At 42.3% G+C, this 26,191-nt stretch overlaps 1 protein-coding gene across 4 annotated transcripts in view; it reads right to left on the bottom strand.

The window, feature by feature from the left end:
• Positions 1 to 6,155: 6,155 nt before the first annotated feature.
• epha4l (eph receptor A4, like) overlaps positions 6,156 to 26,191 on the bottom strand; it is a 58,082-nt gene continuing 38,046 nt past the window's right edge. The window contains exons 6-18 of one of the 4 annotated variants that reach the window (XM_053320484.1): positions 25,826 to 25,950; positions 25,520 to 25,679; positions 23,987 to 24,098; positions 21,413 to 21,471; positions 20,778 to 20,891; positions 19,926 to 20,111; positions 16,352 to 16,413; positions 15,153 to 15,362; positions 14,904 to 15,053; positions 14,296 to 14,492; positions 12,170 to 12,328; positions 9,633 to 10,896; positions 6,156 to 7,904 (exon numbers count right to left, since the gene is read on the bottom strand). In XM_053320484.1, coding sequence (XP_053176459.1) covers positions 10,782 to 10,896; positions 12,170 to 12,328; positions 14,296 to 14,492; positions 14,904 to 15,053; positions 15,153 to 15,362; positions 16,352 to 16,413; positions 19,926 to 20,111; positions 20,778 to 20,891; positions 21,413 to 21,471; positions 23,987 to 24,098; positions 25,520 to 25,679; positions 25,826 to 25,950 — 1,649 coding nt within the window. In that variant the 3' untranslated portion in view covers positions 6,156 to 7,904; positions 9,633 to 10,781. Of the gene's footprint in view, positions 7,905 to 9,632; positions 10,897 to 12,165; positions 12,329 to 14,295; positions 14,493 to 14,903; positions 15,363 to 16,351; positions 16,414 to 19,925; positions 20,112 to 20,777; positions 20,892 to 21,412; positions 21,472 to 23,986; positions 24,099 to 25,519; positions 25,680 to 25,825; positions 25,951 to 26,191 lie in introns of those variants that run through there. The other 3 variants (XM_053320483.1, XM_053320481.1, XM_053320482.1) reach the window with 3 other exon arrangements.

Here is a 26,191-nt window from a genome sequence, read left to right as displayed (position 1 = left end):
TTTTCCAATTTTCTCCCTCTGTCTTTCTATATATACATAGCTGTCTGTCGATCTCAGTCTATCAGGCAGTTATCAGGGGGATTTTCAACATTGCTTTCACTGTGATAACCAGGTTTCTGCCTGAGCTGATAGCCTGGTGGACCTTCATCAAACTGCCGTCTACGGAGGGGGAGGAGGAAGGGGGGCTATGTGTGTGTGTGTGTGTGTGTGTGTGTGTGTGTATGTGTGTGAGTGTGTGGGTGGGTGGGTCAGGGAAAGGAGGGGTCACTTGATTAACCATCATCTTGCCGGCAGACTTGGAAGCCAAATCCACATCATCCACTTGCGTGTGGCTTCTTAACCTTCGAGCCAGGCGTCCTAGACCAGAGACTCAGAGGTTTGAGAAAGTGCTTTGCTCTTGAGATTAGCATGTTTGTGTGTATATTTGGCTGTACGTCCGTGTGTGTGTTCAGTAAGGTCAAAGGTCAGCCTATCAGGTGGGGCCAGCAGTGGTGGCCGGTGGATCTGGATAAGGAGCAATTGAGTGGTCAAGTAGGTGACCTGCCTTTGCCTTCATTTGGGAACAGGCAACCCGCCGGCACCCTTTGGCCCGGAGGTGAGATTAGTCTGGTGGGGCTGATAAAGCTCCACATTCTCCCAACAGACCAACAATCACAGAGGATTATGCCCCTGGAGAGAGTGGCTTTTCCCACACAAAGCAGGTGGGGAGGGATGCAAAAGGCTGCTGACTTTAAGGCTGGTCTTGTTGTTAGCTCAGTTTCTGTAGCCTCAAGCGAAAAACATATATATTTAGGTTTTGCAGCAGCCGTCAATGTCAAACAATAGATTTTGTTTTCACAGAGAAACAGCTGCGGCCGTTGCAGAGAGGTCGGGTGTTAAGCTAGCCGCATAGTTTGGCTTTTGCAGTGAAAGCGTCTCTCAGTTTTGTCCGCCGAAATCTTTAGACAGATGTTTGGGAGCTAGGGCATATTTGAACATCGCTGTGGTTTATGAGGTGCTGAATAAAGAGTTCATAAACAGAGAAAAATCTCTGTTTCTTCATCCAGATCTCCTTCTAAATACCTTTATCATCGCTCCATGTCATACAGCACTGAATTCCTGGATAAAGAAGTGCCAAACAGTTTTTTCTCCTATATTATTTCTCCAAGCATACACTCTTACAGGGCTGGGTAGGTTACTTTGGAAATGTAAAAGGCTACAGATTAATAGTTACTCTAATGTAATAAATGATGTAACTATTTCATTTACTTAATCAAAGTAATGTAACTTATTACATTTGATTACTTTTCTAATTTTCTAACCAATGTTTTCAGCTGTTAGGGTAAGTGTTACTATTTAGCACCAAAATATAAGTTCAGATATTTTTCATGGATACTGACATGATTTATAAAAGAGATCATTTCTGATAAAGCAACATTTATCTCTCATTTGAAACTGTATTCATTAGTTCATGTAGATTTTGGAATATAAAAAAAAGATATTTTATGAAAAAAGTCAAAAGTCTAGCATGAGCTTAATTGGTACTGTGAAACCATTTAAACCCATCTGTGCTCCAAATAAGCCCACATCATGATTTATGTATAAAATATAAAAAGATTGATTGATTTCAAATAATTATAAATAGCAATATATGTATTCAGTAACATGTTAAATATTAAAAAATGAGGAAAAAACCCTCCTAAGTAAAATCTTAAAGGTGTGACTTCAGATGTAACCCACTTTGTAATCATCCACATTTTCATAAATTACTGTAATTACAGTTACAGTTTAATGTGTAATTTAAATATGTAACCCTCTTACATGATGTAACTAGTTACTCCCCAACACTGCTTGTATGTATATATATATATATATATATATACACACACACATATACATTAACAAACCTCGAGTAAACGTTCTCAGATCTGCTGCCAATAACTTGTAAAAGTATTGACTCAAAGACGTCTTCAGCTTTGTCTCTAAAGTTGTCAAACATTTGTCTTCATTCGCTTCTCTCTCCCCTTTCTCTTTGTCTTTATCGTGCCGACTCACAGCTCTGTTTTCCCATGTTTGTTTTGTTCTCCGATGCTCATTCATCTCCAGTTCATTTCCATTACTCACAGGAGACTCCAGGGGGAAAAAAAACTGCCTTCAGGCCTGGTTGCAACCAAGAGAGGGGTGCTTCTCCCTAAGTGTTTTTTCATGTTGTCGGGTGTTTGTCTGCGATAGTTTCTGCCTCTGGTGTCTGCCGAAGCAAAGCTGCTGTTTGACGGCTACACAGACAGTGTTTGACTGAGAACTGGGAGGTTTCAGCTAAATTAAGACACATTCTGTCTCACTGCCAGAATTTGTTCCTACTTTGTTCTGACCTTGGCGTGGGTTTTTTGGGCCCTTTATGGTTATCGCTGTGTATGTCAAAAAGTCCTCACACGCAATACCTCACAGACCAGACACAAGGTCAACTCTGTGCTGGAAGCCTCTCGATCAATATGCTCAGACGTTTGAGAGGCTCTGCCCAGATATTTTCCCACTGAAGCTTTCAGCCCTTCTTGTTTTCTTCTCCCTCACTTTTCATTTTGTCAGATATTTCAACGTACATCATAACAGCCCTACCTTTCCCTCTTAAATTGCCCTTCACCATGATGAGAATGCCAACCAATCACCTGGAGAGTTTAGAAAAGAAAACTCTTGACCTAAAATCGGGTGAAGCAGCTGGAGATTTAAGTTGAAGCGTTTGGATTATGGATTATAATATTGTTCGGATTTGAGGGTGTACTCAGGAACGACGACACAAAGGACAGAGTAATCATCATGTCAATGTGAAGTGTGCCCCATTGTGATTAGCTTAAAGGACAGGCTTTCAGAACATTGAATTATGAAACAAAGCAACCCAATGAAAAGGGTTGCAGTGACGGTATAGAGTTGCTGGGGTTAAGCCAGTTTGAGGGGCTGGCACTTCACCTACAGGTTTCCTAATTAGATTGGCATCAAAAGCATCAAGTCATCTAGCACTGTGTTTGTGTATCAAAGAGGATCTGAAAGGGTTAAGTTTCCTATATCTTGACTTCATTTTCTATCTCTTAATATTTTTTTTAACCCCTTTATTTGGATTTAAGCATGAGAGGGTTCATACAATTGAGGTTTGATTGAGTTATCACAGCCGAAGCAGACAGCTGAAACAGGTTTTAAGGTGACAAAAGATCACAAATCTCAATGTTTTTGTGAGTCATGTGTGTAAAACAACCTTTATTACCAGGAAAGACAAGAACGTCAAAGGAAAGATTGCGGTTATGACAAATACAGTGTATAGTTAATAGGGAGGTGCCAATCATCATTTGTTTGGTGATCTGAGTCCTTTCACATTTTTATTAGATACTTATATTCATCAAAATGACACAGCTGCCCAGTGCACACTCAAGCTACAACTTGTAAAATGAGATGGAGGTAGAGATAGACAGAGCTTATGTCATCCTGAAAGAAATATATCAAGTTAAAATAAATACATACTACATGTCTATATTTTTTGTAAACTACATGACCCAAATACTAAAGGTCTACTGGTTTATACTGTTAAATTGATCAGCTTTTTATTTTGTAATATTGTATTAATGAAGGTTTACTGAGAAAAATGTGACTGAAACTGATGAGACCTGATGGTTTGATTTACTGCAGAAGACCTATCACTGTAACGGATGGAGGTGGTACAAACACCACAGGTAGAGTCGGTAATGACTTTTATAGTAGGTCAATGGCAGGTATGATGGGTAACAGGGGAAATGCAGAAAGGCACAGTTCAGACAGAAGATCTGGAACCAGATGTGCCCACGATGACAGAGGTGACGACAAAAACAGGAGTCCCCTATGTTGAGTTCCCCACAGGAACAATGACAGGGAAACTCACACCAGGCAGATAGAATCCAGGAGGTGCAGAGGCTGAACTTGTGGTTGGGGACAGAAGGCTGAGGTGTTTATCTGGGCAGAGTCGGCGATGGGAGATCAAGCCAAAAATGAGTGCTGGAGAATCTTGCATGAAGAGAAGAACAATCTGATAAAGAGTGAGCGAGCAGGAGAAAGTATACTGGCTACATTACAGACAAGTTGTAGCTGAGAGTCCAGGTGAGAGCGATGAGCTGACGAGTGAAGGAGAGGTGAGATGAATGGAAATGTACCAGCAGGTAATGAGAGCTGTTGATGCTGTTGGAACTAGAAAAAAATCCATTTGTTAGCATTGGTACAAGCGAAATAGCAAGTTTACCAGTCTGGTTTTCAGAACTCAGAATCTCGCAGCAGTATGGCTAAATAATCATCTACACTTTAGTTTTACTTTCATATGGAATAAAATTTAAAAAGTGGGCATCATCATAGCATTAACTAGCTGGGACATTAGACATAACACAGCAGAGTATTGAAAAAGGATCAGCAATTGATCAGCTTTACTTTAGTTGTCACTGATCAATTTGCCTGGATTGACACCGATGACCCTTAGGATCAGTCTGTGACATTCCTTGGATTAAGTTAATAGAGAGGTGAATGTCTATTGCAAGTCTGTATTGTGCTACACACCAATCCACCACTCCAACCTCTACAACCTTACTTTCCACACTGCTATGTAAAGGGTTACACTTGCCCTGAATGTTGGAGCTGCAAGTAAAAGATGAACAATGGGATCATACCTACATGGAATTTATAGGTAAGTTATTTCTGGAACACCAGACCAGCATAAACCACATGGGACATAACCCTTTGGGAATTGTTGTACACCAGAAGCTCCCATGTGAGCAGTAGATACAGCCATCAATGATCCAAGTCCGAGCTGGTCTTTTATTCCCACCATCTGCGTTGTCCCTCCCATAAAAAAAAGATCACAGGCTAGAATACCTGGGGGATCATTTTCTTGGGCCTGAGCCTGAGCATCCGTGGCTTTACTGACAAGAGGTGTTGGATTGTGCTGATTTAGTTCTAGCGGTGAAGAGACAGGCAGTATTAGAGCCAAATCATGGCCACGACCTGAACTTTCAACATGACTTGGCATACTTTGGTTACAGACAGCTTTTTCCTTTCCGTGTGACCTGCACTAACTCCTGCCTGTCTGGGTTTCTTCCTCTCACTTTGTCTTTTTCTGTCCTCCTTCTCGCTTTTCGCATTCCGGACTGCACTTACTGCCTTTCTTTATAGCTTTCTTTCTTTCTCTTTTAGTAGCACCACTTTTTTCCCTTTTTTTGGTACACACTATTGAGCCAGGATTAAAGCAAAGGAATCATTGTGTATACACGCATGTCCTATGTATGTGTAATCATGTGGGTGGACTTTCTTTTTAATCGAATTCTGTTCCAGTTGTCAAAAAATTGAAATATAAACATTCTCAGTTAGGGCAAATTTATCAAGCTCAGCCTCACTAATCTTCCTCCGTCTTCCCGTCGAAGCTTGCCAACAATCTGCGAAGGAGGCACGCTTTCCCTCCGAGGCTGATAAAAATCTCCCACTGCAAACTTCAGAGCTTTAATGTATGCATGCGTTGCGCTGGTGATTTCTCAGGAAACGTGTAAAATGCTGCTTGGCTCAAAGTTCGTCTCAGCTCCGTTTCTAAAACTGTCCTCTCCAACCCCCCTACTCCTCCTCCTCCTCCTCCTCCACCTCCACCCACTCCCAGTCCCTTATCAAAGACTGAGGACAATCAGCAGTTTATCGCTGTTGGAAATGAGCACAGGAAGCAGATGTTATTCTGATTAAACGCACATACACACACATACATACACACTCGCACACACTCACACACCGTGCCGAGTGAGTGGCGCTCGCTGCTGCCTCAAGGCCTGACAAGGAGTTGAGGGCCAAGTCTTCAGAGTCCAGAGTCATGATATCTGCTAAACATGTGCTGCAGAGGGGACATGCTGCCAACACACTGGCCATTTTTTATCCTCTCAGTGTGTGTTTAGGTTACGCAGAGCGACAGTGAAAAATAGAGAAAACAAATGAGGCCAAGAAAGCAGCTTGATGTACTACCTTGGCCTCCTCCTACTTCTTACTCTTACATAATCCCTTTATTATATGCAGTCATATAATGCAGTAATCAGTGCATGATAGTGAGGTAATCAGCTCTTCTCTACAGATATAATGACCGTAATGACAGATGGAAGTGCCGACAACCTTTGCTTTAAATATGTGTGTGTGTGTGTGTGTGTGTGTGTGTGTGTGTGTGTGAGTGAATGAGAGACAGGGAGATCGTCATATGGTTTCTACTTTAATAAGAATGCGCTTTGGCACCCCTTTATTTTCTTCACTTTAGGCTATTATTTTACAAACTAGATATAAAAGGACATAAATAAATGACATAAGTTACATGTACCTAGAGCTCCTTGACAAAAACAAAATAAAACAAAAAGAAAAGGCAAAAAAAAAAAAAAAAAAAAAATCATGATCATGTCAAAAAAAAAGGTACAAAAACCAAAGATTGAGAGAATGTTAGATCTACATGGCTAGATCATATGGCATCGGAAGGCATACAATGACAAACATTAACTCTTGCGTTTTTGTTAATTTTTTTTTTTCTTTTTTGTGTTTTTTCAAATCGTCCGACATTTAAGTAAAGGAAAAAAGTATTTTACAGTACATTCTGGTTTCCTTCTCCTTCCCAACACGTCTTGCATATTTCCAAACAGGTCCTTTTTTTTTTATTTGTTCGCTTGTTTTCGACAGATAAAACCCCAAAAAAGTAACACATCGCCAAAAAAGGAAAGAGCAGTAGAGCTGTATTAAGGACGGAGGTGTTCTTGTATTATCTGAAGCGTCACTTACAAGTTTAAAAACATTCACATAAGTATAGTTTAAAGAGATAAAGGAACAAAAAAAAAAAAAAGAAAAAAAAAGTCCATTGGGTTAAACCTGTAGCTGTATGTTGTGCTCTGGAAAAAATAAAAAGAACCAACTGTTTCCCATTCTTTAACACTTTTTTTCCTCACTTCTCTGATCCTTTGTTGTGTACAGGTGCTTCATTTTAAACTGCTCCCCTTCTCCCATATGGAGAGACGGTTCCAACGTTTTCTCCTTGACTTGTCATGAGCTTGGAGAGTCCAAACTCAAGTGTTGTCCGCTTATGTTTCTACGGACAAGACTCGTCTGCTCCTCCGCGTGTCCGTTTGCAAGCTGGCGTCACTGCCAAAAGCAGAAATGAGTTGCATTCCAGAAAAGCTGTTTTAATAAATGCTGTTGCTGAGCAAGAGTTTGCACGACAGGAGCGACACACCTTACATCGTTTTGTTTTGTTTTTTAAGTTTTTTGTTTTTTTTTAGACGACACAAAAGCAAAAAAGAAAAAAAAAAAGTCCACGATTTTTCTTTATATCAAAAACAATACAACTCTGTTATCTCCTCGTCCTCCACAGTGGCATGAAATCGGACAAAATTACTGATAGTACTTCAAATAGACGTCACTCATACATCTAGACTCACGCACACTCTCGTGCACACACACACACACACACACACACTTCGAGAGTCATTCGCACGCTCAAATCAAACGCTTGTTACTGTACATGCAAACAAAGAACAAAACAACACAAAAAAGAAAATCATCATAAAATTAAAAAAATGAAACTTTCAACAACAACAAATAAAAAGGTACATTATCCGCTGGAGCAGGGCTTCTCGATTATATTACATTCTTCTTATTGTCTCTCTCTTTTTTTTTAATGCTGTTAAATCATTCATAGTAATTCCAGTACTTTGCTGGATGGCCACAAGCACATGGTGGCTAGTTTTGTCAAGATGACAATGTTGTGGACGGCGGACGTCTCAGAAACGCAGGGATGGATTTGTCTCCAAGGAGAGGAGCGGAGAAGAGCGCAGGAAGGAGGAAGACGAGGAGGAATTCTAAGTCATGGCGAAAGCGAGGCCTGGGATCCTGTTTATGATGGACGGCAGCAGCTGGAGAGAAAGAGGGAGAGAGAGAGAGAGAGGCTGCATCAGTCATGGTGGTTTTGAATGTAAACAATTCCTACTTGGCATCCAGTCCTGACCAACAATACTCCTCTCTAGCTCCAGCTCCATGAAACATTCAACTCATTTCACTAAACAAAACAGAGAGCCAAAGCCAGAGCATCCAGAGACGGCGCACACAGCCGCCCTGTAGGGGAGAATATGGATTTGTGGCAACAATGTATTAACTTATGTGCACCATATGCTGCTCTGTGCACATAATAGATGAAATGTGTCCTTGACAGATTGGCACGCGTCAAACGCACTCAAATACACACATAATGAGTTTGTATATTGGAATACTTCATGTATAAATTGAAGCCAGTGCAACTGCGCTGCTGTTTCTTATAATACTGACTGAAATGATTCATCTGTAAAATCTTTAACATCCTTCAAGAAGGAATATTGATGAAATATAGTCATTCATTCTTAATATTATAAGCACTGTTTGGTTATCTGTACGGAAATTTAAAAATAGTTTTATTTTATTGTAGAAGAAGTAAAAGTCGTTATACTGTGAGGTGTTTCTAATATTTCGTCTACTGACATTCACTTAAATAGATTGACACTGCAGTTTAATTAAAAATAATTCAACTGTAGAGCTGAAACAATTAGTCAATCAACAGAAGATTAATCAGCAAACACTTACATAACTTATTCATCATTAAGGTCATTTTTAAAGCAAAAATGCTAAACATCTGCTAGTTTGAGCTTATCAAATGTGAAGATTTTGAAGCTTTACTTTGTCATGTAGTACATCTCATGCCACCAGGTTTTGGACTAATAAAAATAAGCAATCTAAATGTGTCACCTTGAACTCTGATTAATTATTCTAAGCATGTGTCCCAATTATTTTATCAATAATGAGAATAATCATCAGCTCTGTTGCAGCTGTGTTCAACAGTACAAACTGCACCTTTAACACAACCTCCAAATGCCTCTCTGAAACAGTTGCAATGAAAACTGAACATGATACCCTTCATGAAGGTCATTCTTTTATTGTAGGGTTATTGTATTAGATGATGAAGCTAATAAACTGGAAACTGAGTGTGTTAAATAAATCACATAAATGAATGCCATCACATAATTTAAAGTAATTATGCAAGTGGGCGAGATCAGTCTTGAACCTGCTGAGTAATCCAAATCCATTCTTTATTAACTTTAGGGTACGTGTTCTGTGGTATGATCAAGTCCAAAACTTAAAATATAGTCAAGTATTAACCAAAGATGAGATGATACCATGACAACATATCTGTGTGTTGGCCTGCTCGACATCACCTTCTCTACAATCCTTGAAAGTGTTAGTGAGCTCTGGTGGGCTCTGTTTAGCTGACTGGGAGTCAGCCGCTGATTAATTCTTCTCATTTACATGCCAGCCACATCACGCCCGCAGACTGATCACAGACCAGCGGCTATTGATCTGCTCTGGCTGCCTAGGATGGCGCGACCCACTTGTTAATTAACACCGTTTCTGGTGCTGAGAGGCCAGTGATGAGAGAGTGGCAGAGTCCTAATGAGTTTTATAGGCTCTTGGTGGCGAGACGTACTTGATATTAAAAGCATACTGCAATAATACAGGGAGGTATAATCCAATAACTTTATATGTAATGGTTTACTAGGGCTTTGGTTAATGCTGCTGTGCAAAGGTAAATCCAAAAAAATTGTGTTGATTCTTACCTTGATTATTGATTGAGTAATCCCGAGTGTATTTTCTTATTTATTGTCATGGCGATGATGATGCTTATGATTGTGATTCATTCCACATCCATGCTGCATCCTTATGTTCGATAAAAATCCCGCCATTAAATTCCTTCGTCTTGCGTCCAATTTATAAAGCCAATTTAAGTGGTCCAAACAGCTGTCTGTCAAAAAGTGGTGAGGAAGAGGTGATAGGTGCTGCAGGAGGGTGGGCGAGAGGAGGGGGGGGGGGGGGGGGGGGGGGGCTTTGATTCTGATGGGGGAGATGAATGGAAGAATCCAAATTGTGTGTTTATCAGAGGTGTGGGAGGGCATTTTTGGGAAGACAGGGGAGTGGGAAGGCTCCTCTGGAAGATCAAAGACATTCTCAGTAACGTCCTGAGGGCAACAAAATACAGCGTTCTGGGAAGAAAACAAGGCCAGAACTGAGCAGAAAAACACAACATGAAGCTCCTCAAAATAAGCCCTCCCTGCACCGCCATCTCCCCGCGGAATCCAACCCTCAACCTCTCAGAGATTCACTGTTTATATCTGACGGTTAGGATCCTCCATTTTGTCTGTGAGATAGCAAACAGATCCAGCTGAGAGAGAACAATGGTGGCCGGAGCGGCCTGTGAGTTCCACAGAAACAATTCATGTACAATAAACACAGTCACAGGAAATCAAAAAAATCTGCTCCACGGACTATTCCAGAAAGAAAGTTCCAGAAACAACACTCTGCCCAAGAGGAGGGAGAAAGGTACGATTCCCTCCCTCCTCCCTCACTTTTCCTTCCAGACCATTAAAGGCACTCCAGATTGGCCTCTCGGAAGCACTTTTCCAGCCGTCCCTCCATTTATCCATAAATGCTGCAGACAGAAGTGTCCCATTCTCCAAAACAACAAACAAAAAAAAGGGCAAGGTAAAGGTCTGATTTTAAAAAAGTGCCATTTTCACCACTTTTTTTCTTCTTCTTCAACGTCTTCTTTTCTTTTAGATCCAATTTAAAGTGCATGGATGAGGTAAACTATTTCTTCATAGTTTATTTGTCTCTTTTTTTTTGTAATATTTAATCTTTTTTGTTATTTTTTTTTTCATAAGAAACGAAGTCGCTTTGCTCCCTTTTCCTTTTTTCTTTGTTTAAATCTCTCAGACGGGAACCATTCTGCCTTGCATCTGTTGCATTTGAGACAGCATTCCCTGGACGCTGGTCAGGATCTTGTTCTGGTGTGCTGCAGAGGAGATGCCTATGCGGGCCATGTCTCTGGAAGGAAGGGGGAAAAGCAGACATTTAGGACCAAAGACAACAATAACAAACATACGAAAGCCTGATCCACATGATGGATTTTACACCCTTCCACAGTGGAAACTGACTTGACAGTTTAACTGCTGTATAAGGAATTTCACTTGCCAACACAGCAATCCTAATCCTATAATCTTAATGGGTGAAAAGTGAAAATATAAGGGCCTCCAGACCAGTGACAGAGACTGAGACACATTTAACACATGTAGGCAAAATATATCACAGATTGATTCTATGCTATTCTCTACACATATTCATTTTCCTTCTTGCCGTTAGTTATACGAGAAAGTAGACACCACTCATGTACGTATGCTAGATATGAAGCTAGAGCCCATGGGCACAGAGATTAGCTTAGCTTAGCATTAAGATTGGACGCTGGGAAAAAAGATAGCTAGGCTGCGTCCTGGAAATATTTATGTAACTGAAAAAACACAAGACACACACTGTGCTGTTTTTACACTTGATGATTAAATAAACAAGATATGTGTCACAGTTGGTAAAATGTAGAAGTGCTAGTAGAACCAGGTTAGCTTTCTCTTCCTGCTTCTAGTTCCATAGCTAAGCTGTACAGGCATGAAAGTGATATCAATCCCTAAATGTTGAGTTATGCCTTTAATAAAAAATTAACTTTGTTTCAATTACAGTATATAATCACAATTTTCAAAAAAGAGTTCTCAAAATTAAAGTATTCAAAGATATATTTATGCTAAGCTAATCTATCACCTCGAGACTCTAGCTTCATATTAAGCGTACAGACATGAAATTGGTATCAATCGTCTTCTTTAAATGAGCATATTTCCCAAAATGTTTAGATATGCCTTTAATAAAATTAACTCTGTGTCAATTGCAGTATATAATTATGATTTTTCAAAAATACTAAAATAATAAAAGTATTCAAAGAAGTCATTGATTGTTGGTTTCCAGCATATTTCTTCAGAAGTCAAAATCATGAAAGTGAAATTTACCAAGCAGAAATATTTTTTCAAGTAAATAAAATCAATGTTTTTAATGGATAAACCAGCCAAATATACACATAAATGATCATTTTTTAAATTCATCCTTCACTTCTTGAAATATTTGTCTTGCGTGATCTGACACACTTAAAAGGTGTCAAAAGTGGGACTACCATATTCCCAGAGTTCACTTGCTATAAGAAAAAGTTAAGTTTTTTGCTGTGTTGACTAGCTTGCATCTTCTCTATCCATTTCTTCCCTCTTTTCTCCTTTCTACTCACTCCTGTGTCATGTGGACCACAGCTTCTGGAGTGTTGTAGCCGGCGGCGGTAAAGTTGTCGCTGTATCTCTCCATGCCGATGGCCTGCAGCCAGTCCTCCACTGTGCTCACGGCCGAGGATGCTTCGGGGCTGCCTGGCTCCAGCAGGGTGGTGTTAGGCCTAGTGGGTGGAGGAGAGGAAGGAAGGAAGGCAGGAAAAGGAAAAGGAAAAGTGGAAAATGAATTCAATAAACTTAAGTTAACTTCTCCAAGTAGCAGCCACAGTCAGTGCTTGACACTGACTTCAAGTCTGGCGTGTAAGCTTTAGCCCCAAACCATTGTGTGTGCAACTGTCTGTGCAAATAGATAATAAAAGTTACAGTCTGATAAAGTGCTTCTGGCGTGAAAAGCAATGATCCGGTCTGTTACACAATCTGGAACGCCATTGATTCATGACAAGTACGGCAATGACAGCATTACAGGCATTCGAAATTTCCTCACGCCGGACTTTGATGATCCGCCGCGTTATCAAAAGAGCATGACACATACACCTTACACAAGGACAGAGAGCCACAAAACACCATAAAATGCACCATGCTGCATTTCCTTGTGTCCCTGTTTTGTACATGCCACGAAAAATGCAGCCAAGTCAAACAAGGTTACCACTGGGTGTGACTGATACAGTTAGTTAATCCTTATTCTACAGAAAAACACACCGCCCAGACATACTCCAGTGAACTTAACCGCACGGTGGAGTTCCTTCTTAAAACCAGATATTCATCAGCAGAATTACCTCCCTCCTCTTTTTTTTCTCCACTTTTCCACATCTTTTTCCTTTCCTTTGAGCGTTGCAGCAGCTCCGTCAGCCATGAAACATTTACATACAGGGGCCGGTGAGTCTGTGGCGGTCCTGCTTTGATGACTCTCTGGCACTCACACGCTCTTTATCGTTCCCTCTCTTCTTAAAAAAGGATGTTGAGTTGAACTGTGAGAGCGAGATGTCAGACTCTTTAATAAGTCTTCTCTTGTCAGTAGGTGGAACAGATTACGCCTCGCCTCACACAGTCAGACACACACACACTCTACTTTCCTCTTATACCTGTAAAAGCTGCATTTATAGGTTGCAGTATAGGAGCTAATTACTCCACAAGGTCTCCCCTCTCCCATTAGGGGAGTGTGTTAGTGCCCAGGTGTGTGTGTGTCCCGCTCGCGTGCGCTCACACACTCGTTAAAACGCAAACAGACTCTCGCTGGCCCGCACTGAGTCTGTAAACACACATAGGTCATTCTTAACACGTTGGGTTGCTCGAGAGTAATGGTGTCGGAGCTGAAGGGTCATGTTTGTTTTTAACTCGCCGTTACATCGTAACCCCCCCCCCCCCCCCCCCCCCCCCCCCCCACGTTAGAGTGGCTACATTCCTGAATGTATGGCACCATTAAAGCTAGTTTGTAGAGAAATCCATTATTGTGGGTGTTTGTGTTGAAAAGAGCCACATGTTGCTTGTAGATAATGTTTGAGGGTGAATGTAACCAGAGAGAATAGGAGTGTGTGTGTGTGCGTGTGTGTGTGATTGGGGTGATGTGAGAACTACATAATACATTTAGTAGAATCGAGTGTATACAGTGTGGGCTAGTGTGTATAGCTGATGAGCAAATGTGTGTTTATGCACATTAGCTTCAAAGACAACATATTTGCCCATTATCAGTGTGAATTAAACATAAAATGGTTTGTTTTTGGTTTAGCTTCGATGGTAATACAGATGGACTAATGTAAGGAATACATGAAACAAGTTGTGACCTATCTTCAATGTGGTGTATATTACCAGATTTTTATTTGAAGGATTGTAATAAATTTCTCTTATTTACTGCTTAGGTTTCTACTACTAAAAATTCCATGATATCCCACGATTCTATCACCAGTAAAAGCATTGGCGTTTGAGTTTATGTGTGTTCAGATCACGTTCCAATGAAAACTCTTTAACTTGTGTTCTGGGACATTTAAGAATGTCATTTCAGTGCTCTGAGAACTACAAATGTTCCTTTGAGCTGGACACAGAAATCTTAAAGTGGATATCTGAAAACCTGATAAAACTATATGTGTGGCTGGATATAGATGTGAGTGAAAACATGTCTGTCTCTGTCTCTTACCTGACAGCAGTCTCGCCCCCGGTCCTCTTCAGAGTGTTGGGGTTACGAATCAGCTTATCCAGCATGTTGACGATCTGTCCGAATTTTGGCCGGTCAGCCCTCTCTCTCTGCCAGCAGTCCAGCATGAGCTGGTGGAGCGCCACGGGGCAATCCATGGGCGGGGGCAGCCGATAGCCCTCATCAATGGCCTTGATCACCTGTGAAGTAGATAAATGCTGCTGTGAGTCTCGCTGTGTGTGTGAGAGTTGAACTGTAATAAAAACTGTAGGAAGTTTGATTACAGCTGTGTCTGGGTTTCCTCCCCTCCCCCTTTCATTTTATACCCATCGCTTAATTTTTAATCATTTTACTTTGGGCACCTACACAACACATTTAGTTACGCATAAATTGAATTCTTTATCATCATTAGTGACACTAGAAATGTGAATTCAATGTATAATGAGAAAAGGAAATATATTACTGGTGTTTATCACTCCTTCAGGCATTTTGATTATATAACCAAGTTAATATGAGCTTTTAAACATATTTGACAGTACACATGCAACTGAGAGTTATCGTTGAGTTAATTCAAACTGTATATTATTTATGCTTGTCTTCTTGTGACTTACATCTTGGTTACTCATGTCCCAGTATGGTCGCTCGCCGTATGACATCACCTCCCACATGACGATGCCGTAGCTCCACACGTCACTGGCCGAGGTGAACTTCCTGTAAGCGATGGCCTCTGGGGCCGTCCAGCGGATTGGGATTTTCCCACCCTGTAATTGACAGATGGGCTGATTAATAAAATGTGACAACGCAGACAAGTAAGGTGACACGCAGACAGAGCGATGACTCAGTCTGACACACACGCTCACCCTGGTGGTGTACGCAGCCTCGGGGTCGTCTTCCAGCACTCGGGACATGCCGAAGTCGGACACCTTGCACACCAGGTTGCTGTTGACCAAGATGTTGCGAGCTGCCAGGTCGCGGTGAACGTAGCTCATGTCTGACAGGTACTTCATGCCTGAGGCGATGCCACGCAGGATGCCGACCAGCTGGATCACCGTGAAGCGACCGTCGTTCTTCTGCAGAGAAGAAGAAGAAAACATGTTTTTTTAATGTTCACTTATTTTAATTATTAATATTCAGACAGTTATAGTCTACTGTAATCTTAGATGTTTAAAAAAGCATAAATCATTATTTCTACATTGAAATGGTCCAGACTGGATTTAAAAAATAGTAATCCTTTGAATATTTTAGTATAGGAAAAAAATTAATAAATGATTTATTACAGTGTTACTGTATGAAGATATGAGTATATTTTAAGGATAATATTGCATTATAAGATAAGATTGAATAATTTTAATTTAAACATTTAGGATAAAGTTTTTATTATTGTATTTGGCAATGCTTTATAACACAGTACAATACATCTGTTTGATTACACATATCAACAAACTATTACATGCATTTTTAAACATTTTTTAAAATCATTTTTATTCATGAAATAATGCTGATATTACTCTATGTCATAGAGCTTTTATTAACTGTTCATGAATATTCACTGATGGGTTTACAACTGTTAATAAATGTGCTCAATATTCATTAAGGCATATCATTGAAAATAATTACAACTATGTTAATTAACCATTTATGGTGTTATATCAATTATACATGCATCATAAAAGGAGTTATAGTGCTTCATAAAACCATTAATGTAATCAACACTTAAAAACATCCTTACAGCTGCATACAACTAATGTGCAACAAGTGGTTGTAATTTCCTTGCTTTCACCTTAACACTGTGTATTTACAGGATAAAGTAGTTAATCGTCATCTAAATCCTAAAGTTTAGTGAACCCTGAAAAAGCGGAGGTTAAACCTGCGACAGCCTCCTCGTCGTAAAAAAAACAGTCGATCAAGGAGAGGATAAAGATTAGGGCGAATGTTTGTGAACCAACGCTTGTAATTTCAGCAGATGACATTACAGAGATAAGATGGGATCCGCATCGCGTGCACGCACACACAAACACACACATGCACACGTATGTTCAGACAGTAACGCATGACTGACCCTCAGGAATGCATCCAGGGATCCGTTTTCCATGTACTCTGTGATAATCATCACTGGCTTACCTAGAGAAAGAGAGAGAGAGAGAGAGAGAGAGAGAGAGAGAGAGAGAGGAGTGAGAGAATGAAAGGCAGATGATTATGGAGGTAAACGATGCACATCACAGCCCGACGCAGCAGGGGAGGTTCTCCAGGGAATGTGAGTGTATGCGTGTGTGTGTATGAGAGTGTGAGTGTGTGTGAGTGTGTGTGTTAGGCCATCCATCTCTGTCCCGTAGTGATTTAATTAGCTCAGTGTAACGGTTGCCCTGACGTCCCCTCTTTTCTTTCGCTGCACATGCAAAGGCATCTCCACTGAAACAAAACACCAGTGCACACACACACACACACACACACACAGTCACACACACCATCTTGTGTTTATGCAAATATGAACAAACGTTGGACGCATTATCTAAAAGTATCATCACGGTCACTCACCCAGAATCTCTCTGACTCACTATTTATGTCTCTCACTGTCCCTTTGCCCTCTTTCTCCTCTGCCAACTTTCCACGCATCTGTCACTCTCCTGCTAGTTCCTATTGCTTTCTTTTTTTTCTCCTCCCTCGCTCATACTCCTCCTCCTCCCCACCACCACCACCACCAATCCTTGCCACTCCTCCTCTCTGGCCTTTTTCACCCCATCCCTCTGTCTTCCACTTTCCGTCTCTCTTGGGTAAGCGTCTGTGTCTTTATCTGAGTCGGGGCAGGCGGCAGGGAGGGTGGACATTCCCTGGTGGGTCTCTGTCTGTCTTTGTCTCCCCTTAGGATGAGGGGGGATAGCGCAGCATGAAGAGAAAGAGAGGCAGAGAAAGAGAGAGAGAGAGAGAGATGAAAAAAAAGAAAGGAGAAGAAAGGGAGGGTGGCTTGTTTTTGTCCCAAAACGCCAGCAAGCTGGTGCCTAACCAGCCATGGCAACAACACATGCCGAAAAGTGCCGCCACAAATTCCTCCGAGGACGACGCTGTTCTTTGCGTTCCATTTCAAGTGGCACAGTTAAGGTGGACTTAAAAGCTTATTGCGTGGAGAAGAGAAGTGCTGAGTTAAGCCTGCGGCCTTGAGAGAGAGGAGAGGAGGCTGAGCGGAGTCTCTCGTGTGTGCTCCAACAGAATTGCCTGAAGCAGCGGAGAGCCAAAAGCGCTTGGCAGCTGAGGTCTAGAAGGTGAAGTTCCACCACTCCACATCAGTCCTCTCGCCATGCCAAGAGGCCGTCAGTCACCGCCTTACCCGCCGTGTGATTGGCACTCCATTAATTACGGGGCGATCCGCCGATGCCCCAGTGAAGAGGAAGTGGAGTTAAAGCTGAGGGAGAGCGGGGGGCCCTCTTTGTCAGCCATCTTTGTTCCCTTTGTTGCGCGCCTCTGCCCCAGGGCCGACGATGATTGGCAGCTCCCCAATCAAGTCTGGGGGAGCGTCTGACCTGCGACCTTAAACTCTCGCCTTCCCAGCCCCACCCTCTTCCTCCCAACCCATTTGCATGCTAATTCCTTGTTTACTGCATACGCCCTGCCGCCTTTGGCAGTGAACTCTGGGCAAGGGCCCCGCCAGTGGGCTGATTATCACCTGCCAACAAAACAGGGGAAGGGGAAAGACGCAACAGGGGGACAATATTGGGGGAATGCTCTTCAGACGCCTCTGCGCTTGCGGCGGACAAAGATCTGTCTCTTAAAAGCAGATTTTTCTTAAATTAGCACACTCTTGCTTTATGTAAATGAGCTGTTAAACACATCACATCTGATTTTGAGCTCTAATGGAGGCTAGATTTTAATTACACACTAGGTGATAGAAACATAAAGTCTATACAGGCTTCAAAGATGGGTGGACTACAGCCAGAAAGTCCTCAGTGTGGGATTTTAGCACATTTATGTATTTTAGTGCCTATTTGGAGTTTCTCCATAATTAATAAGCCTTAATTGGCTCGGTTGGACATGCCAGCAAACTGAGGCCAGATTGAGAATTCCTTTTAACTTGATTGTAATGGAGAGAGGAGTGCTATTCAAATAATGGATTTTTAATAGATTCCGCTGACAGGACTAATTTGCCCAAAACCTTGTGTCAAACTCTCCAAAGTGTTAGGAGGTGGAGTGGGAGTTATCGGATGCCCTCCTTGCTTTGGCTCACCATCCTTTCATGTGGGCTCCTGTCGCAGGCGCGCAGGTCGTCCCGCTTTTGCTTCATCTCTCTCCTCTTGTCTCGTTCCATCTTTTTTTTCTTTTTCAGCCTCCGGTTCAGTAGCTCTCCCACCCTCTTGATTTCTCTCTCTCCCTCTCTCTCTCTTTGTCTGTCGTACCCGCTGTTGTTCTCCGTCTTTCCTCTAATCCATCAGCCCCTGACCGCCTCCCTGTCTCTTTCCCTCCGCGTCTCTATTTGCACCTTCCCCTGGCTGCTGCTCGTCTCCAATTTCTTCTCCTTCCGCCTGTCCATCTGTCTTTTCTCTCTCTCTCTCTCTCTTTCCGTTTCTGTCTTTCTCACTCCGTCTCACCGAGGTCTGAGAGGTCATTCCCCGCGGCGGGACGCGAGATAGGTGATAAGCAATTCCTGCCTCTGCTGCTGTTCACTTTCAGCTCCGACTGGGCTAAGTGTGTGTGTGTGTGTGTGTGTGTGTGGGTGTGTGCACAATGTGTACAAAAGTGAGAGAGACAGTGTTATCTAGCACAGATAGAGCCAGGCTGTAGTGTCACGACACATTAAGGCACTTCATCCATCTAACCTGAGTCGTGGTCGACCATCAGCTATGGTAACACTCACACACACGTGCATATAATCAAAGGTGCACTGAGGCTGAAGTGCGGACAAGACATTCACACACACACACACATACATACACACACATCTATCCTGACAAATAGCATCGGGGGAAGGTGTAAAAAGGTGGAGAGAAACACAGAGGAGAGAGTGCCAAGGGCAGAGGGAGGGAGATTTGGCCGGTGTTTTGTGGCCATGCAGCAGCAGATAGAGGAGGGATAGGGTATCACTCCCTAACCCCAAACACATTTACAGCTGACACCATGATTAATGAGCCCGGTGCCGCACTACAGGGCCTGTTCCTGTACCCATTAGACCCCCCGCCACCAATCTCCCCTCCTCCCCACCGATGCTTGGACCCTTTCCATCTGGACAAAACTCACCTGGGGATACCCAGACTGGGACATCCACACACACAAAAAACACACACACACACACACACACACACAATGCTTTTATGGAACTATTTGGATATCTTTAGATGCTGTAGGTAAAAGGCATGAAAACACACAACAGCCCCCCCCCCAAAAACACACATCTTTGGCTTGTAAAGATAAGTTTGTCCCTGCACTCACCAAAGTCACCCAAAACCACAGATGCAGTTTGCAATGATTTATTGTTATGTTTTTTTAAGGGGACAGCAGGAATGAATGTCCTTTCTGTGTTATTATAACGTAATAGTCATAGCCTGTGTGTGTGTATGTGTGTGGGAGCAGATTCCGAGCAGCAATTTAACCCCCCGCCCAAATAGCAAAGGAATTGTGCACCAAAAATCTTAGAAAATCAGACGTACATTTGGTGACCACGCCCTCTAGGTGGATGATGTTCGGGTGGTCGAACTGGCCCATGATGCTAGCCTCGGACAAGAAATCCCTCCTCTGTTTGTCTGTGTATCCGGCTTTCAGCGTCTTGATAGCCACGCAGATCTCCCTCTTCCCCGGCATCTTCAGACGGCCGCTGCAGACCTCCCCGAACTCCCCTGAAACACAAGATGAGCCATTCAGGGGGGGGGTTTCAAAAGGTAAAGAACGATAACACAAACGCTTTCCATCGATAGCACAGCGCACAGGGCTATAAATCAAATCTAGAAAGGTGGTGCAGATGAAGGTTTGTGCCTGTGTGCAGGTTAGAAAAGGGTCCACTTTAAACATTGATCAGGGTCTCTAATCCCTCGCTCACCCCCCCCCCTCCTCCTCCTCCCTCCTTTCCCCCCACTAGAGCAGAGAGAGGGAGGAAATGGATATTGATTCTTTCTCTTTATTATTTTGTCATTGGATGACTTTTCGCTGGCCACAGGAATAGCACGGACAACATATTTAGCTTCTCCTGATTTCTTTTTTTTTTTTTTTCCAGTTGACCTCTCTGGAGGCAAATGCTGTTAGAGAAAGCAGCGTTTTTTATTCTGAGAACACATGAGTGCATACACAGGCATGAATCACCCAGAAACAAATACTGGCAGCAGAATATTAGAAGGAATGGAATACTAAATATGCTATGATTCCATTAGGCCGATGCTTTTATCCAAAGTATGTCAGAATACATCAAACTGCAAAGCCTCCACAAAACAACTGCATTTATTATAATTGATGAAGAATGAGTGGATGCAGTGAAATATAAGCTGAAATAAATAGCAGCTCCTCCTCACCGATGCCGATAACCTTTTCGATTTTGATGCAGGAGGCGTCGATTTCTTTGGCGAACTCGCGGACGGCTTGGTTGGGGTCCTCGTAGGTGAAGGGGTCAACATATATCCTCACTCCTGTGAAAGAGGAAAGAAAAAAAGTTTGGAAGGAAAGGGAGCAAAAGCAAGAAAGAGAGGAGAAGAGAAGAAGAGAGTGAAAAATGAAGGTTAATTCATTCCGGCGAAGTACTCTCCATCTGTTCTTTATTTCCATCGTGCTGCAGGCTACACCGCCTTCCTCTGCGGAACCTCATCTCCTCCTCCTACTCCTCCTTTCTTCTCTCCATACATCGATTCGCACCGACTCTAATGCTTTTCATGTCACGTCGGCTCACTTCGATGAAGATGGAGCTCATTAGCTTGAATTTTTTTTGCGGGACCCAAATAACAATGCTGATGGCTTGATAATGAGGTGTTTGGGGCATGTTAGGATGCAAGTACATTAACTTCAAAATTGTTTTGTTGGGGGGTTTTTTTCTTTCTCTCCACCATTTTATGGATCTCATTTGCTGTTTAGAGTGCACACACATGAGCACACCTGACAGCGCTAATGTTTTTCAATTACATAGTGTGTAGGTGTAGTATTAACTGTGAGTTACCTTGGTGTAAGTGCTTCTCCTCGTCAGAGTCCTGCTTGGCCTTGCTGTACTTACTCCTTCTGGGGGCAAAAACAGCAGGGTGGTCAGTTGGGAGTCACAACAGCAAATGCTACATTTTTTTTAACATTCAAATGTCAGGGAGTGTGTGTCAGAATAAAAAGCATCTGCATCAAAAAAAACCCAACAGAAAAACAAGTGTCAGTTCAGTAAAGCTTAATTAAAACATAAAACAAAGATTCCCAAACCCACTTATACATCAATTAAATGATGTGAAGAGGCAGTACAATGACTGATTACTGATGAGACATTGATATTCTTGTATGATATAATTATTTATTAGACAGAGCTCATTACACAGACAGCATGCTTTCTTTGTAAATGAGCTGATTGCAAACCTATTGACATTTTTACATATATGGATTGTAGATAGTTGCTCTTAATTATGTAGATAAAAGCTGGAGAATAGAGCACAATTTAAGCAAATTGACCTTATTGCTTTCAGGCTGTGAGTTACATGAGGACACTGATAGCACTCTAATGACAGTACGGTAAATATGAAGCACTGTTTGTTATAGCAGCAAATCTAAAGTTCTCTAGTTATATCTGAAACTGAAACTTAAAGGCCAAAATATTCCTTAAATGATAAGATGTGGACAAATATATGGATTTATGAAAGTTTACCACACTTTTATTTCTCTTTATGCCTTAACATGTAAACTACTAGATGCCAAAAATGACAAAAAAGACATAGCAACTTAGTACATGTACTCAAGTACTGTATTTAAGGCCAATTTTATGGTCAATTATACTTCAGTTCAGTTCAGTTGTATGTATATTTATTTAACAGTTACAGGTACTAGTTTGTATAATATATCATAATATCTTCTGAGCTTATACAATATGATGCTTTGTGACAGAACCATCTACACAACTAGTGTAGTCTAAATCAGATCATCTCTGATCAATTTCAATGTTAAAATGTCACTTAGATGTTAATGCATCCGTATCAATATTCCAGAGTCTGAAAGGAACCATTCTGCATAATGAATACTTTTGATACCTCAAGTACACTGTGCTGATAAGTATTCTGTGTTTTCACTTGTAAAAAACATAAAATTGCTACTTTTAGTCAAGTAAAATATGCTGAAGGTTTCTGAAGGGCACTGAGCATACAGCAAGGAAATACAGCAGAGGGGGGCCAGACGGGTATAAAAGCTTTAAATCAATCCTGGTGAAGATGCACTTATTCCCATCAAATCCCCGAGGCAGGCTGACACCTGTGCTTATATTGATGTGTTGGGTCAGTGGTGGAAATGACCAGATGTGTGAGACATTGTCCTCCTCTATGGTTGTGTAATGATGGTAAACGGCTACGTGATTACACTCCCTCCCCACAATCACAGGACGGCTGTAGCAGCACAATGACAGTGGCCATCACATGAATATAAACAAGGCAGAGACAACCACCTGCTTGGCTGGAGAGAGAGAGAGAGGCAATCGCATGGAGAGCGAGGACACACACACACACACAATCAACAGCCTCCTTCACTCCCTATCATTCTCAACACCAATACACACATGCAAACAATGATTTGGTTTCCATATAAAGAGGCACACACACACTGACCCACACACACACACACATAAAGGGCCATTAAAGGCTCATACACACACATGCAAATGTGTCAACACACAAACCGTTGACACTCCCCTCCTTCCCCCCAGTTCCTGCACACACATGAAGGCAATACTTTTTTTATTTTTTTATAAGGATATGCACACAGATGTACACACCTACCCCCAATACACACACACACACACATTGGGGGAGTATGGTTAACACCCCGAGGTGAAGCAGCCCCATCTGCATGTAATCCTGTCTGTGTGACAGTGCTTTGTCCTGCTTGCTGGTTAACACCTTGAGATTGGGTCACTGCAAATCCACCTGATGCCTCTCTGTCTCTCTCTCTCTCTCTCGCTGTATTCTATCTCCTTTTTCCATTGCCCCACTTATCTCATTGTCCACCTTCCCCTCTTTTTTTCCCTTTATTCCTCTCTCGCTCTCTCTCTCGTTCCTTCACGGCGGTCAGTGTGGCGCAGCAGGAGGAAAATAACCAGTGGTCGGGATTACAGCTGCTAGCCAGGAGACAGAGACAGAGAGAGAGAGAGAGAGAGAGAGAGAGAGAGAGAGAGAGAGAGAGAGAGAGAGAGAGAGAGAGAGAGAGAGAGAGAGAGAGAGAGGGATGTAGGGGATGCGAGGAGCGAGGGATGGATGCAGAGGACTGGGGAGCGAGGGGTCGCTGATTGCATCTCTTCAGCTGTCGGGGGCTGTCAATCACGTCTCCGGTGTGGCGAGTCATCACTCATCCAATGTGAGTGAGTTGCACTAGCTGTCTGGCCCAGTGTGTGTGTGTGTGTGTGTGTGTGTGTGTGTGTGTGTGTGTGTGTGTGTGTTTCCCATCTCCTGACAGCTACTTCTCCTGGTGCTAAGCAAGACATCCCTCATCTCAGAGGAAAGAAGGGGGGACAGAAAGCAGAAGGTAAAAAGAAGGGATAAAAAGGGATGAAGCTCACCTTCGGCTGATGACAAAAGCGCTGATGAGGATGAGGAGGAGGACCACGCTGCCCACTACGGATACCAGTAACACCGTGGAGTTGGCCCCATCACCAATAATAGGAGCTGGCACTGTGGAAGAGGGGGGAGGAGGAGGAGGAGGAGGGAGAGGAGAGAAAAGAGAAAGGGAGGAAAGGTTGGAGGAAAGAGAAAGAGACAAAAAGAGAAAAGTCAATATCGTGGCACATGAAAGAGTCAGTGGACATTCTGTGTTTGTCAGTCATTGACCTCCCTCCCACTTCCTCCCTATTTCTCTCCTTCTCCTCCACTCTCTCTCTCGGTCTCCCACACACACACACACACGCACACACGCACACACGCACACACACAATGTTTGTCCTTGTTCCCTATCCCTCCATTTTACGATTCCCCTCCTATAAAGTCTGTCACATGCTTCATTGATAGACAATGACAGCCCATTAGGATGTGTGCTTGACCGTGTCATTACCATGCGCCGCTGTCTCTATCTGCATGATAAAAGGGACACCTGTGCTTACGGGGCATCTCTGTGACCCTCTACGTCACAATCTGCCATAAACTGTTAATATCATTTGGTAGAATAATTTCCTGGAGGTAAAAAAATCTGAGATGTTAAGAAAAAGTAAAGAGTTAAGTTTCAGATGTTTGGTCAGTGCCGAAAACAGATGATATGATGGATCTGATGCAGTTTGTTTGCCTAGTTTCTTCATCTAAATTCATTCTAATAATAATGGCAGTTTTCCCCTTTTGTTTCCGTTTAAACTCATCTTATTCAACTCTGTCCAAGAATATAATTGATTAGAATAATATTAGATGATTTTGTATCAGCTTGCGCCAAGACCTTGTGTGTTTCTATGGCTGCACCGTTCAATCAAATGGAAACTTTCTAATGTCTGCACGTTATTTAAAACACATTTAGCCAAACCTCAGTCTGACATGTTTGATATCTTTAAAAACTTTGGGATCTCCACTAGAATTCAAACTAATATTCTGTGGGTTTGAACATTTTTCGGCTGCACGGCATGAGTCTGAAACGTCTGATTTGAAATCAGTCCACCCACGACGGTGCTGTTGCTGTTGTCACATTCAAGTTTTTAAAGTCTGGTGGAAACACTGAATGCTTTAATATGATCATATTTAAGGCTGCTGCAAGATGCACAAAGTAGCCAACAGCAGCTTCCAACTATGAATATGAAAAATATCATTCTTCTAAAAAGCCATAAAGGTTGAACTATTGCTGACACATCCACTGAGACTCATAGCAACTTGAATCATGGGAACTCCTCAAGTCGCTAGTCAGGTTCTGGAGCAGCAATATCATTTACCTTTTATAGACAACAACTATTTTTTGATTAATGACTCCACAATGAAAGAGACAAACTCATAAAGATGCTATCGTTGCAGGATTTTGAAAGGGGCGTGATAGAGCTGGCATTGAGCCTCTCTGGCTCTGCTGCTCAATGATGTCATCAGAGCGAGGCGAGGTGAGGCGAAGGTGGCGTGGCTCAACTCACCAGAGTTGGTCATGAACTCAAAGGGGCCGCTGAATTCTCCGTAGCCGGCCGCCGTGCGAGCGCGCACATGAAAAACGTAGGAGGTGATGGGGGTGAGACCCTTGATGTCGGTATTCCTGGATGAGGTTTTTATGATTCTGTAGCTCCTTTCATTCTGGTCCTGTGGAAGAAGATATAGTGAGACAGAGAAACCAGATATGATTTTCTTGGCTTATTCCAAAGCTGTTTTCGCAATATATATAAAACCTGTCAAATTATACTGCTGCTCTATCAGCACAAACGACATCTCCCATGAAAGACCCTCACCTTCTCATAGTATTTGACCTCATATTCCAGGATGACTCCGTTGGCTCTATCAGGAGGCTGCCAGGCTAGTGAGATGGTATGTCTTGTGATGTCCTTTGCTTGGATGGATGACACTGGAGATGGAGCTAGAGAGATTTATAAAAAAAAAACATAAAAAAGGAGAAAAAAACAATTTCAGTCCACTGTTTTGTCCCAGTCCTCTGTGTTATTTTCAGCCTTGGAAACACCAAGTCTGTTTTTTATTGCTCTCCTAAATCCCCCTCTCTTTGCTCCTGCTGAGAAAGTCAAACAGTGGGCCAGGCCACAAGGCAATCACTTCCATTTGTCTTTGAACTTGGCTCCCATTCAAAATCTGAGGTATTACAG

This window comes from Scomber japonicus, chromosome 6 (genome assembly GCF_027409825.1).
Source record: "Scomber japonicus isolate fScoJap1 chromosome 6, fScoJap1.pri, whole genome shotgun sequence".
In the NCBI taxonomy this organism is placed as follows: domain Eukaryota; kingdom Metazoa; phylum Chordata; class Actinopteri; order Scombriformes; family Scombridae; genus Scomber; species Scomber japonicus.
Note: the sequence above shows the minus strand (reverse complement) of the source record. Positions and strands in the feature narration are given on the sequence as shown.